The sequence below is a fragment of the Columba livia genome, chromosome 26 (genome assembly GCF_036013475.1).
Source record: "Columba livia isolate bColLiv1 breed racing homer chromosome 26, bColLiv1.pat.W.v2, whole genome shotgun sequence".
NCBI lineage: Eukaryota > Metazoa > Chordata > Aves > Columbiformes > Columbidae > Columba > Columba livia.
Genome location: NC_088627.1, coordinates 3,246,709 through 3,261,051, shown reverse-complemented (window position 1 = coordinate 3,261,051; position 14,343 = coordinate 3,246,709). Strand labels below are relative to the sequence as shown.

General features: G+C 48.5%; 1 protein-coding gene across 4 annotated transcripts in view; it reads right to left on the bottom strand.

The window, feature by feature from the left end:
- CSMD2 (CUB and Sushi multiple domains 2) overlaps positions 1 to 14,343 on the bottom strand; it is a 264,468-nt gene that overhangs the window by 48,723 nt on the left and 201,402 nt on the right. For all 4 annotated transcript variants that reach the window (XR_010468147.1, XM_065041591.1, XM_065041590.1 and 1 more), the window contains 8 exons: positions 12,610 to 12,813; positions 11,907 to 12,031; positions 8,472 to 8,568; positions 7,494 to 7,598; positions 4,129 to 4,247; positions 3,971 to 4,040; positions 1,641 to 1,757; positions 980 to 1,189 (listed from right to left, as the gene is read on the bottom strand). Coding sequence is in view for 3 of the 4 variants with exons in the window: in XM_065041591.1 (XP_064897663.1) it covers positions 980 to 1,189; positions 1,641 to 1,757; positions 3,971 to 4,040; positions 4,129 to 4,247; positions 7,494 to 7,598; positions 8,472 to 8,568; positions 11,907 to 12,031; positions 12,610 to 12,813 (1,047 nt within the window). In the remaining variant the exon portion in view is untranslated. The remainder of the gene's footprint in view (positions 1 to 979; positions 1,190 to 1,640; positions 1,758 to 3,970; positions 4,041 to 4,128; positions 4,248 to 7,493; positions 7,599 to 8,471; positions 8,569 to 11,906; positions 12,032 to 12,609; positions 12,814 to 14,343) is intronic.

Sequence of the window (14,343 nt, the reverse complement as noted above, 5' to 3'; positions counted from 1 at the left end):
GAACCGTGCGCCCATCTGCACAGAGGCTGAGGGAAAATCTTGCCGCTGCTTTGCGGCAGCCTGGGACAGGAGCACGCGGCTGCCCGTATTCACAGTCACCCGCGCTTCACTCCTCTGTGGGAAATCTGCCTTGTTTTCAACAAAACATGGACAACCCCAATGATGGATGCAAGTCGATTGGTTAACATGTTCCACCTGGCATTATAAATTATGGGTCAGCCTTGCTACAGCTAATTTGCATAGCAATTTCCATCAGATTACCCAGAGTGCCTCACAGAGCACATTCCTTCCTAAATTGTGCAGTAGCGCATGAATTATACGGTGCGTGAACAGGACAGCCAAGACAAAATTAATGTTTTCAATTAAGTATGAGTAGAGGCTTTTATTGCTATTTCTGGGGCGTCAGCCCTTTGTCAGTCCTGGGCTATACTGCACGGCTGGAGACACACGCTCCGTCCTTCCCTCATGGTACCTGCACCGCTTGGCTCCCAGCTGTTGCACAAAGCCCATCCTAATCATATTCAGTACTAAACACATTATCTGCCCTTGGCATCCTTTGCCCCTTCATATTGCACAAGGCTGAGCTGCAGCTAAAGATGCCTTCGGACTTTGGCGGAGACCAAAAAGCAGCTGCAAAGAATTCCAGAGCAAATTCCAAGGCTGCTGAGGACACTTCTCTTTGCACATGACAGTCAACAGAGCCAAGATCTAAGTGAGTCTGGCTGGAATTAATTCAGAGGCATTTCACTGTCACAAAGCACTCCAGGAACATTTGTTATTTGCCGGAGGCATCAGTCCGGGTGGACAGATCCCAGTTATTAGGATTGAGCATGGCCTTCATGTAACACCTTTCCACTTATTTGGATTAAGTCCTCATGGAATTAATTCAACAGAATAGCCACAACCGTGATACCCACACTCACCATCAGCACCCGGGGACAGGATTGTCCCACTGCTGCTCATTGTGTGACCTCCTTACCTTGGTATTCCAGCTTGAAGCCCGGCTTGTTCTGCGAGTGGTCGCTGTGGAAGTACACGGTGGTTTCGTGAGACGTCGACAGGAGGGAGCCCGGGATTTCGGTGCCGCTGAAGCGCCCTATGACGTTACTGGTGTCGTACGGCCCGTTGCGGATTTCGACAAAGTCATGGTTTGGCTCGGTGGAGAAGTTCAGGAACTGGATGTGAGCACCTGGGAGGAGGAATGAACAGTTGGCCTGTAAAGTCTACCCGAGCCTCAGCCCACCAGCACCACTCACCCAGTAACACCCAGTACAGCCCTGTCCATCAGCAGGAGCACATTTACCACATGGGAGGCACGTGGTGCCTGCAGGTACATGGGTCCTACTAGTTTCAGACAAGCTCAGGCTATTGATGCCCATGGTTTTGTGCTGCTGGAGCTCCCGTTACACCCCACGGTGACCTGTCATCACCTCTTGAAAAAATATTCACCATTTCACATGTAAATTACATTTACATTATCATGTAAATGCATCTTAAATGGAAAGCGTGATCAGGAGGTCAAACGACAGTGGTTTTGTAACTCATCTTGGCAAGCAACACATCCAGCACTGACTGGATGGCACTGGTATCTTCCTATTGTCCCTTTCACAACAGCATCAAACCAAAACCAGCTGTCTCACCAAAGCCCACCGGCAGCAATATCCTCCACGTGCAGTCCAGGTTGCTCGGGTAGTTTCCTGGGAAGCCGGGGCTGAGGAGCACCCCTTCCATCTCTTCTGCTGCTCCTCCACACTGGGCTGTAAAATCAACAACGTGAATGGTCAGGATGACTTACGGGTCTGTCTGGATGATGGTTACGGCTGTGTGGGAAATAAAGAAATCCAAAACAAAGCAGAGAAAAAGGAAACCTTGCAGAGCTTGCCAGGCGCGGCATGGCCACGTTACTGACGAACGTGGAGATAAAAGCTTAGCCCAGAGATCCAGTTTTGGCAACCACAGTGGGAGAGACAGATCTGATTGCAAGAGGAGACACAGACACTCTGTTCTGTCCACGGACACTGAACAGCGCACATCAGGCGCTCCGCTCTGTCCACGGACACTGAACAGCGCACATCAGGCGCTCTGCTCTGTCCACGGACACTGAACAGTGCACATCAGGTGCTCCGCTCTGTCCACGGACACTGAACAGCGCACATCAGGTGCTCCGCTCTGTCCACGGACACCGAACAGCCCACATCAGGCACACGGCACTTGTTTGAATTTTTAACCACCTAAAAAAATGACTGTGAAGAAACAGATTGATCCTATTTTGACTCCAGTTACCGCTCCCTTCTTTTTCTGGTTAACTGATCTACCTTGACTTCTATACCTGTCAATCTCTGGGCAATTACTGATAAATATAGAACAGAGTGTTTGCACACTGACTGAAGTAAATTCCCTACTCAAGAAGCAATCCAGAGATGACAGCATAAAATATGTTTACAAAAGGCATCACATGAAATTTAAACGCAGATAGCATCTTCCCACAGTTATCTGGATGACCTCTACCTTGTTGCAGTAACACCATCCAGCCGAATACACCCAGGTGTCCTCCTAACACATTCTGACAGCAAAGGTACCAATTCCCTTCCAATATCTCATTACGCGTGTACTCGGCTACTAACAAGGTTTCTCCCAGAAGATTTCTCTTTCTTTTTCCTCTTAATGGCTCTTTAATAGAACTACTCCTAAATTATTTAGGAAGTCAAGCATCTGGATGAAGCAGACCAAAAGCAAATCAGCAACGCTTGGCCAGGGCAGCAAGCTGTTCTTGGAGCAAGGGAAGAACCAGAGCGCGGGTTCCGCGTGGCCGGCAGCCAGCGATGCTCTGGACGGGGTTTAGACACACCGGTGCGTGATTAGCACAGGATAACGAGCCTCAGGACCACCAGCACCCCCGCAAAGGACAACGGTCACTCAGGGTGACCTGCCCTCGGCTGCAGAGACGTGGTGATGCCTCTTGCAAGCTGTGTGACCTTTTTTGATGGATGCGAACAGACGGGTGACGGGCGCTGGTGCCACCGCGCTTGGCTGTGATGTCCAGAACCAGACAATCTCAATTAAACCGCCCTGGTATTTACACTGTGATGGTGCCCAGCCCAACCAGGCAAAATCCTACCGAACCGGGTGACTGATGCTGCTTAAAAGAACAGAACTCGAAACTTGCAGTTGCGCAGCAAGCTGATAATATTGGGATCCTCCTCCATGCTGGGACCCCCAACTCTAACGCTGAGCTGAAGGGCTTCTGGTTTATTTCAGATTAACTCCCAGGGGTACAAGTCCTTTAGCTCAGTCATTCTGCTCTAAATGTCTCTGTATTTATTCCTGGCCTGCAGATCATCGGATAAAAGAACTGTTAGCTCTTATAATTACTTTAAAGCAAAATGATGTAAGCTAGAACAGCAGGAGCCTGAAATAACTGTTAACTAAAGCTATTAAATGCATAAATGTCTCTCTCAAAGCTGTAAAATGTGCAATATGAATATTAAACATCTAGATATGTTAAAAGCAAAATATTGAAAATAATCCAAAAACTCTTGTGAGTTCTCTCGCCCTTTTCTCCTATGGCTCAGTGCTTTTCTGGGGAAATCAAGCGTTTGCTCCTTTTCCCAGCAGCCCCGCTCGGCAGCGCTGCCAGGGACCAAGAGCTGGGACCTGTCACCCGCTGGTCACACCGGACCTGCCACACACCAAAGCGGGGACAGAAAACCACCAACTGGAGATCCTGGGACCTCAACAGGCTCCCGGAAAGATGTGGTTTTAGTGATACCAAGCTGCGTTTCTTAAACAACAAACTGGTCTTAAGACCTTTGCTTAAGGTGGAAAAAACTCTCAACTCACAAACCCAAGCTGCTGTCAGTGTAAAGTTTTAGGTTTCCCTTTGAAGTACAAAACCTCTTTTGTATTTTATACTATATCCACATTAGAAAAGCATTATTAATATCTGCTAGGTGAGGAAGAAGAGTCGTACCAATGCAAAGCGGTGGTGGGTAATTCCAGCGGCGGACAGTACCCGGCATGCAGGAGATGTGAGAGTGGCCCTGGAGGAAGGAAAACAAGAGACGGGCTTTGGTCTCCCTGTGTCCCAGGTGTTTGCTCTCGTCCTTTTTGTTAGAAAATATTCAGTACCTGAAGCGCGTAGCCCGGTTCACACTGGAAGGACACGACGTCGTTCACTAAATAGCGTTCGCCGATCTTCAGGCCGTTCCCAGGGACCGGCGGCTCCGGGCAGCTGGACAGACCGACGGCTGCGAAGGCAAAAGGTAGACGAGTGCTGCAGGGACGGGAATGGGAACAAACACCAGCGGGAATGGGAACAAACACCTTCCTTCCATCCCATTCCCCTGTTCACCAACCACCTCCACCACAGACACTGGGTGGGAAAGCCCTGTGGTCTTTGGATCCCCTATAAAGACACCCTGATGGCGCAGTATTCCCATGGGACAGGGTACATCCAGCATCCACAGGTGTTCTGTGGAACATCTTACAGTCATCTCTAGTTACTGGAACAACCTTGACCAAAACAGAATGAGAAACCAGAAGGTTTTTGTACAAGAAAAGGTATTTACAACGTGTTGGCCAAACCGCCAGCGCGCGTGGAAGATGAAGTAAACCAATCGCAAGACAACTTGAAGATAACAGCTAGCTTACGCCAATCAAAGCAGAAAGTTCAATGCATGTACAACAGCTACTAACTATAAACGTAAGTGCCTTGTGGAAATAAAGGTTCTCTTGGTTCACCCGCATTGAGATTCCGTGCCGTTAATCCCTCAGTATTCCCGTTTGTTGCCTTCAGCCTGAAAACATGCTTTTTCATAGCACAGAACTGAGTTGAGGTTGGAAAAGACCTGTAATATCATCAAGTCCAACCGTTAATCTAGAACTGCCAAGTCCACCACTAGTAGCATGGTTTAATTCTCCAGTCCTGTTCTTCCCATTTTCAATCAGAGATTGAATTTACCATGAGATATAAGCGTGGCCGGTCCTTGCCGATGCCGGCACGACAGCCTGCGAAAACTTCCCTCAATCCCCTTTCAATCTGAGCTACATTTACAACTGGGAATATCCTACTGCAAAGCCCATTAATTGAGTGATGCGCTCCCCTTTACACACGTGTCACCCCCTCCTTCCTCCTGCAACACCACACGGAAATAAATAAAACCAAGGCTGGGGTTTCCAGGCACCTCCTGCCATGAAAAGATAAACCTCCCGCATTGCTGCAAGGCTTGGTTTTAACTCCAGGCTGAGCCCAAAGCAGGTGAAAAAAAGAAGAGACGAGATGCTGAGTCTGCTCCTGGAACCCGAGTCACGCTTCCCAGCAAGAAAACGTGCCGTCCTCCCTACACGTGACTGTGTTGCTTGACCTTCAGAGAGACAACAGAGAAAATAGCTTTAAATAACTTCCCATCCAGATCAGTGGGCACCGAGTTTCACTCGGTCTTAAATTGTTCTTGCTGTGCTTTGGCTTTGGAGCCTGTAGAGATAAGAGCTTTGCTTGAGGAATCCAGCGAGGGAGAATGGGGAGGAAAAGCTCTGGTGTCTCGGCTCGGCTCTCAAAACCTCCTTGCAGCACCTCTAGCTGAACAAAGACAGAACCTGGGGCTCAGAGCTGTCAAATTCCAATTGTACAAGCAAAGCAAAAAATGTCTTATTTCCAGCCGCCCTGGAAATCAACACCTATTAATTTTCTCGGCAAAGAAACCAAACAAGCCTGATAATCCCAAGCCTCACGAAAAACCTAAACATGACTGTTGCAATAGGGTAATAAGATCCTCAAAGAATGTATTGATTGAAACAAAAAAGGAGAAGAAAAAGTCGCAGCAAGAGAATTTCTAAAACAACATCCATTTTACCAGCTTCTGAAGAACAATCTGGGGCGCGCTTTCTCTCTCCAGTCTTGTTGGTTGCCGTAATCTTGCTGGATACATTAACATGCAAGGTTTCAATCTGCAACCCAGTAAAACCTGGAGAGTTTAGAATTAGTTGTCCCTCTAAAAGCACAATGGAGTCAAACAGCTATGCCATTGCTGTGGACGTTTTACAAACAGGAATGCACTTTCAAATCTATTTGCTGCTTTGGAAAAAATAAACAGAACATGGACTGGCTCTGAACGTGAGATCTGTGATCGGAACCGACTGCCAGACACGGTGGACAGCGAGAAACAGTTACGTGTGCATCGCCCGAGGAAGATTGTGTGGACAGACACGGCAGCCCCAGCACATCCCTCTGCAGCTCCCAGCACGGAGCGGAGCCAGAACGTCCCCATGCGTCAACCAGCCTGTCCCCACGCATTAACCAGCCCCCCAGAGCCACCCGAACAACAGGCTGGCCCCTGGCCCCGTTGCACCCACACCTTGAGCACGCTGCAAACGCACAAACCCGCTTGCTTTCCCGACTGCCAAACACCCCGTTTAGATGGGTTGAACAGAGCAGAGAGCTGCTATTCTGCACCTGCTTGTGTGCTGTGCTGCTGCTGGACTAGATGTGAATTATTCAAGCCCTTGGTACATGGGTGAGCTAACAGGCACCGCTGCTGTAACCCACCTTTCCTGAGCCAATCCGCTCCAATAGCAGGAATCAAAACACAGACATGGGGGAGAATGGATTTTTGGCATCCCTGTTCAAACCTGGCAGCCCTTTCCCAAGAAACTCTTCCCTGACACATCTTCCCCATTTAGGTCTGTTCTCTTACCATTGGGGGTTTCTTTTTTGAAGTATCATCTCTGTGTATCATCGTATATAATGATGTTCTTGGGTCTGTACACCCAAGAACTGAATGAAGCCTTGCGTGAAACCTGCTGGAAGCAAAGCGCTGCCATCCTGCTCAGCTTCGGCATAAACCGTAATGGGTGAACCCGTTAAACCATCCAACACACCACCGGATGTGCAGTCTCTGTTCTGGGAGTTTTCGAGCACAGACTGCACAAAGATGTGTGAGTAATCAAGTTCTGCCTCATACCCGACCTTGCTTTCAGCAGGAGGTTCGATGAGATGACCTCCGAGGTCCCTTCCAACCAGAATTATGCTGTGAAATCTGTCCAGCCCTGCGTGCTGTTCCCAGCAATGACCAATATCAAACGCCCAGGAAAGGCTGCAGAGAACAGGCAGTCCCTCCCAGCCTCTGGCAAGCATCATTCCAGGCACTTCCCGAGCAAAGATTACAGCGCTGTGCTGAACAAGCCAACTCTCCATCAATTTTTAATACTTTGGCCTCCACAACTCCTCCTGCGCTACAACAGAAAAGCCAAACAGGTGCTACAAAAGTACATCAGCAGCCGGATGGGGGTCACCCTGTGACCCCGCGTCTCCTCCGCCGCATCCATTCTCCGTTTCACACTCTCTGCAACCTGAGACTGGGAACCACACACGCACGAGCCTTCCAGCTCGCTGCCCCCTCCCCACCAAGCAGCCTCCACTTCTACAAGGCAACGGCTCCGTAACCATCTCCCCATCGCACAGAGGAACTGCGAGATCAAGGCTGAATTGCTCTTACTTTTGTATTCCAGGTGAAAGCCAGCAGCAGAGACACTGATATCCGAATAGAAATGCAGATAGAGCTGGTTTGAAGTGCTGTTCAGCAACGCAGGCACTGTAGTCCCTGGGAAAACAAGAGGTGCACAAAGATACTGAAGAGGATTCTTTCTTCCTCCTCCGTGTCCTCGGAGATTAGCTGCAGAAGAAGCTGAGAACACAAAGTCCTTTAACTTAACAAGCTCTGTTGGTTTTGATCAGGTTCTAATGAGGCCAATTGAGAAATACCCAAGGCCTCCCCGCAACGGCCTTTATAGAGTCTACTGATGAATTCCAGCCTGTGAAGTTTTACCACTTACAGCCCAGACAGACTAAAAGCATCAAGAAGGGAAGGGGCGACGGGAAACAGCGTGGGTGGAGCGCGGGTCTCCCGCAAGCTCCAGATTCCTGCTGCTCATTCCCTGGAAGCTGCTGCAGCCGCAGGTCCAAGCAGTTCTGTGCTAACAGCACCACTGGCCTTCAAGCACAACCCTTCTGACCAACCTCAAAGCGCTTGGAACACATTTGTTGATTAAATAAGCAAGAATTGGGGCGACCGGTTTGCAAGCGGCTCTGCTAGTTGAACGCATTACAATGCTCATGGGCTGTTTGCTGCTTCCAGCTCAGCTAAAAGCAGAGCAGAAGAAAAGGTGTGCTCAAGCCTTTCACCCATTTTGGTGCAAACGGGTCAGGTTTGGTGAAGCTGCGCTGGGATCACCCTGCACAGCTCAGCAGCACTGGTTTTGTGTTTATAGCTGTTTATCAACTTTTTCTGCAGGACAACAGTCAAATTCCCAGTTCAACAAAGCACATGATTCCCTTTAAGCACATAAATCCATTCCAAGTTTTTCAAGCACTTAAGCACGTGCTATATTTTCTGTACGTGCCGAAGTCCAGCTGATATAAACAGGAATTAAGCACGTGCTGACGGGCTTCTCTGACCAGGATGCTGAACACGTACCGGAGAAACTCCCCAGCATGGTGGCTGTGTTATCTCCTCCATCAAACACTTCCAAGGAATCCCAGTTCTGCTCCGTAACAAAACTGATCACCTGGATCTGCAGAGAAAAAAGAGTAACAGTACAACTCCTGCAATCATGTTAATAAACCAAAATAATATCAATGAAAGGGCCATTAATAAAGTTAGCAACACATCCCGGGGCTTGAAGTCAGCACTGCTAATTATTCATGTTAATGCACTGGCACAATTTGGAGACCTGTTGCCTTTGATCACCACCTTTTGGGCTGTTTTCCAGCAAACTCCGAACCTCCAAACAAAGCTCCTGTCACCTCACAGTGAATCTGCAGCAGCCGAGAATCTGACCCCTTCTCCCCCCGTTCTGAAAAATCCCTGAAGCCTTTTGCAACACTTTCATACGAAAGCAAAGAAACCCTCGTTAAACCACAAAGGCTTCTAATCCAACAAAGTTTGTTGCAATTGCCTCGTGTCTCAGCTTTCAGTCACATCACTCAAGTTGCGATTTCCCACCTCTGTGTGCTGGTTTGGAGGCTTGAGGAAGTCACTCGACTCCATCACTCAGAACATCAATGCAACCCTCAAATGAGGAACACCACGAGATCTGATAAATCTGCATTCACACTAAAAAGCAGCTCTTACGCTTGAGCAAAGATCTACATGTAATTGCACAGATTTGTTTTCCTTGATTACCATTAAAAAGGATTCTGCCTTTACTCTGAAATACTGGGAGTTCAAAGTATCCAGTGTCCCATTAAGAAAAATAAGCTGTGCTGTAGATCGGTGAGCAGCCCGACTCTCTGAGGTCTCTGGATGAAGGTTTTCTGCTAAGCCCAACGCTTCTGATCTCAACTCAACAAAACTACGTCCTGGAGCACCGAGCTCGGCAGGACACGGTTACTGAACGCTGTGACTCCCAGGGCCCGCAAACCTGGAGCGCTCGCACACGCATGCACATGCATGTACACACATACCCTCACCCTGCATAATGACACCCCTATTGTGATTTACATGATTAAAAGAGAACCTGGATTGAGAACGTGCATTTTGTTTGCTCTAACATTTGCTAAATTATTTATTCTCCTCCCCCCCACAACTTAACGGAATAAACATTTTTAAGGTCCTAATTCTAGTCTGACATGCGGATTCACAAGGGATCCGCATCTATTTACTGCCATGTATATAAATTAATTCACTCAGGAAGGTTTGCTACGGGAATGAATAATTCATGGCAGAAGTGCTAGCTCATACCCTGATTACATAAAAATCCTGCTAGTGACTCGCCGCTACCAAGAAAGCTCTAATTTCACCTCCCCTCCTCTGATTTACAGTTGTTTAACCTTTAATTGTTGTACAAAATGAGGGTAAACCGATGCTTAAATTAGTAACTAATAACGGAGAACATGTCGCAGGCAGAAGCGGGTGAGCAGGTTCTGTGGCGGGTCCAGCTCTGTGCCCATCACCTGCCTCGGGGCTGCTCCACCGCGGCTCCGGCCCGAGGGCTTTATTTCTGATGTATTTCTGGGGCCAACACCTTTCACTATTCCTTATTCACTTTTCCTTCTTCCCCACACACAAGACGCACAGCATCACAAGCTGGTTTGGTTTGTTGCCGAGGGAAGACGTCACCCCACAACTGGACTGTGTGTATGGGACCGGGTCCCTTGGCACATCGACCAAAGGGTCACGCAGGACCACGGTCCTGAGCTGCACCAAAACTTCCCACTCCAGACCTGGAAATGGAACTCAGGGCTTGTCCTGAGTTAGCCCCGGACTAGAGCTTGTTTGCTCGCACTCTGCGTTACACCCCTAAATAGCTATTTCTGTCCCAAGAGATCACATCCAGCAGGGACGGGGTAAGAAAAACCCAAACCAAACAAATCATAAACAAACAAAAACCCCATCCAAACAAAACCACCGAATCTTTAAAACCCTTTACCATTACACTTTGCAGTGTTAGCTGTGTTTGCACAACCAAAGAGGTGAAAAACACATACATAGGAATAAAGACACGCTTTTAACAGCCCGCCGCAACACCCGCTTTCCTCCGAGCTCAGCAGATGTGCCAGAACAGCTCCGGGGCTGCGAAGTGGCATCGAGGGTTTGCATTCAGCACACGGCCGTGTGGAATGCATGGCATCTATTTACGCTGCTTTAAAAATTAAGTGAATTATCACCTCCCCATCCCAGGAGTCCCGAGCAAGTTGCAAACTGCCTCAATTGCTCAGACGTTTGCCTGAGCTAAATGGATCCTCCGGCCATTTGGGGCTTTTGAGAACAGCTACAATTTCAGATGAACAGAAAAGAATTGATGGTGTGCTCTGAAGCTTTTGAAAACGCTATTTTAAACGGCTTCTAAAACAAAGAGGAGAGCGGAATTTGTTGGACTGGACACAGCAAAAGCCTGGCAGACAGCTCAAAATATTAACATTACTCCAGGCTTGTGCTGTTTTGTACCCGGTGCTGCTCCCATAGCTCTGCCCCATCCCAGACCTGGGTTCAGGTTGTGGTTTGAGTTATGATGATGGTACTGGGCAAGAATCCGGGTCTGGGAGAGCAGAACCATCACCCAGCAAAGCAGAGCTGATGCTGCAATAAAACCACCGAGAACAACACAACTGCGGGCGCTGCAGAGGGAGGAACCCACCTCCGGGTCTATCAGCCAAGCACACGATGGGGAAATAAAAGCACTTAATGAACAAAACCCTCGCAGACAAAGTGGTGTAAAGAAGAAAGAAACCCTGTGATAATGAGGCCTGTGGAATGAATGAACCTGTTACAAAATCCATCTCCCGTGTGTCACCCAGTAATGTCAGTAACGCACAGCGAGGTGCGTTCTGTGAGGATGAGGGACACGCGCTGAATGGAACTTTATCTACGATTCGGTCTCTGATGTTGGGCTTAGTTCTCAACATCCTCTCGCTCGCAGGGCTATTGCTGCAGAGGAATGATAAGGGCCACAAAAAGACCTGAAGAGAGAGCTCATTTACCTGGAGACAATGAGCAGCCAAGCTGTAATTGTATAATCACACTGCTGCAACTCAGCTGGCACAAGGAATCCACGCAGCTCTGCCATGGGGCGGCTTACACCGCTTTCAACCTTGCATAATTCAGCGGTATAAAGATATATACCCCAAATACCACAATTATTTCGCTACACCAGAACAGCCACACAGTTCCAAGCTCATTTCCCACAGCGAGTGCCTCCAGGAGGCAAAATTCCAGTGAAATATTACGCCGTCATGGTGTATGTATCTGATTCCAGAATGATGTATGTATCTGATTCCAGAAAATTACACATTCAACCCATCTCTTTCCTGGGAGGAGCAGCAACTCCATAACACGTGGCCTTTGAATGCACCGGGTACTCAGTTTTTTCCTCCCGAGCTCAGGCTGCAGCCACTGCTGCTGGAACTGTACCTGGATCCCGGCTCCTTCGGGCACCGTTATCTTCCAGACGCAGTTGAGGCTGTTCAGGTACGGCTCCGGGAACCCGGGGGACAGGATGGTCCCTTTGCGCTCCGTCAAATTGCCACCGCACGGCACTGAAACGAGCCCAGAAACGCGTGAAGATGGAAAGACTTGGCCTGATGCTGAAACATCTTTAAAACATCTGTCCGCCGACAAGAAAGCAAACAATTGGCTCATGATTTAAGGAGGAGATTTGTATGAATAATCCTCTTTTCAGTAACTCATGTAACTTCTAACACGAGCAGCGCACAGCCCTGGGGCATGGGCAACACTGGGTGTATCAGTCCACGAGACTCATTCTTTAGGAACCACTCTCCTCCAAAGGCAGCGAAAACAGCTTTGAGACAGATCTAATTCTTTATAGACGCTGTCCCAGATCCCATCACCCAATACTGGACCAAAAGGTCCCTTCCCTGACATTAACTGCCCTTCTTCCCAGGCAGGTCTGGCTTTTGTTCCTAAGTGGTATGAAACAGGGTGGTGTATTTGTTTAGTTTTGGTGGCGTATTTTACTTATTTAATTTTAATTTTTAATTCATTTTTTTCAGTTTATTGTTTGTTCGCTTTCAAACCATCCCAAAGGATGCGATTTATTTTCCAGCACAAATGACTCTTCTGTCTCCTCTCCCACCCCGGACCCAAGGACACGTACCCACGCAGGTGGGCACCGAGGCGTTCCACTGCGCCAGCGCCCCGGGCATGGTGAGGCACTGGATGCTGCGGGAGCCCTGCAGCGCGTAGCCGGGGCCGCACTCGAACCGGACCACGGCTCCCACCGCGAAGTCGCTGCCCAGGCGCCGGCCGTGCCGCGGCTCCGGCACCGAGCTGCACTGCGTGGCGCTGGTCCGGGGAACCGCTGGTGACCCAGCCCAGGGGGAGCGCGCAATGGCAAAGCAAAAAGAAAACAACAAAATGGTTAGAACAAACGTTTTGGAAATATTAAGTGCCAAGTTAAAGGTCTGTTAGAAACAACACAGGGATCTGATCACAGCTAAACCTCAAAGAGAGGATGAATTCAAACATGACCACTGAGAAGAAAAACAGATAACTCACTCAGAATCATAGAATCATTTCAGTTGGAAGAGACACTCAGGATCATGGAGTCCAAACATAACCTAATTGAACCTAACTCTGGCATTAAACCATGTCCCTAAGAACGTTGTCTAAATGCCCTTTAAACCCCTCCAGGGATGGTGACTCCGGCACTGCCCTGAGCAGCCTGTTCCAATGCCCCACAGCCCTTTGGGGAAGAAATTGTTCCTAAATCCAACCTCAACCTCCCCTGGCGCAACCTGAGGCCATTTCCTCTTGTACTATCACTTGCTACTTGGGAGAAGAAACCAACACCCTCCATGCTCCAAGCTCCTTTCGGGCAGTTCAGAGATCAGAAGGTCTCCCCTCAGCTCCTGTTCTCCAGCTGAACCCCCAGGTCCCTCAGCTGCTCCATCACACTTGTCTCCAGCCCCTCACCAGCTCCGTCGCCTCCTCTGCACCCTCTCTAGTACTCCAAAAACTTGTGTCAATTCAAGTGATACTTGAAATAAAACCAGCTAGGCCATTACAAACCATGCGTGCTTTCTAAGATTAGACTGCCTCCAGGAAACTCATTATCGCATCAGAAAGGTCACTTCTAAATAGTGACCAAGGCACTCAGCAGTGACTTTCCAAAAAAGTTGGTTTGCCACTTAATGCTGGAGCTTCAGTGGGAAACACATTAGGCTTCTCAGCTCACTTGGTCTCATTACTAGAAAGGACAGCACTTTTAAACAATCTTCTTCATGATGAGAAAATGCAAAAAGAAAGACAAGGGGAATTGAAGTTGTGATGCTGCACTGCCAGCTGTTGAAATTGCCTGCGTTCCTGTTCAATACTGGAAACAACAGTCAGAGAAAGAAATGGAGAGTCTGACAGGTAAACAAGGGGAAAAACAAGTCAAAGAAATTCCTATTGCTGAGGAGCAAATCAATTTATATTTTTCACCGAGTTGCTTTACAATTTATTAGTGTTTAATGCCACTGAAGAGAGCACAGCTCGTCATTAGCATGCAGGAGGGAACCTTCAGTGATTTCATCTAAACCTTCGCTTTGCCAAGATCTTTACAGATTACTATCAGAACTACAGTTGTTTTACAACGATTAGGCAGAAATTCAAGAGCACGGGTCTCTGGGTAGTGTGAAATCCAAACCGTGCTTCACTTCGCCCCCGCAGAAGGCCCAGGTTGCCCCCACTTTCCCGTAACGTGCGTGTGAAAGCTTGGCTGAACCCCCCAGAACTCTGCAAAGCGCGGGGGTGAGAAAGCCCTTCTGTTTCCCACTATTCTGCGCATCGCTTTTGATTTACCGCTTTAAAATCTCGAGGCGGGACTCGCCCGATGCGACGCAAGCTG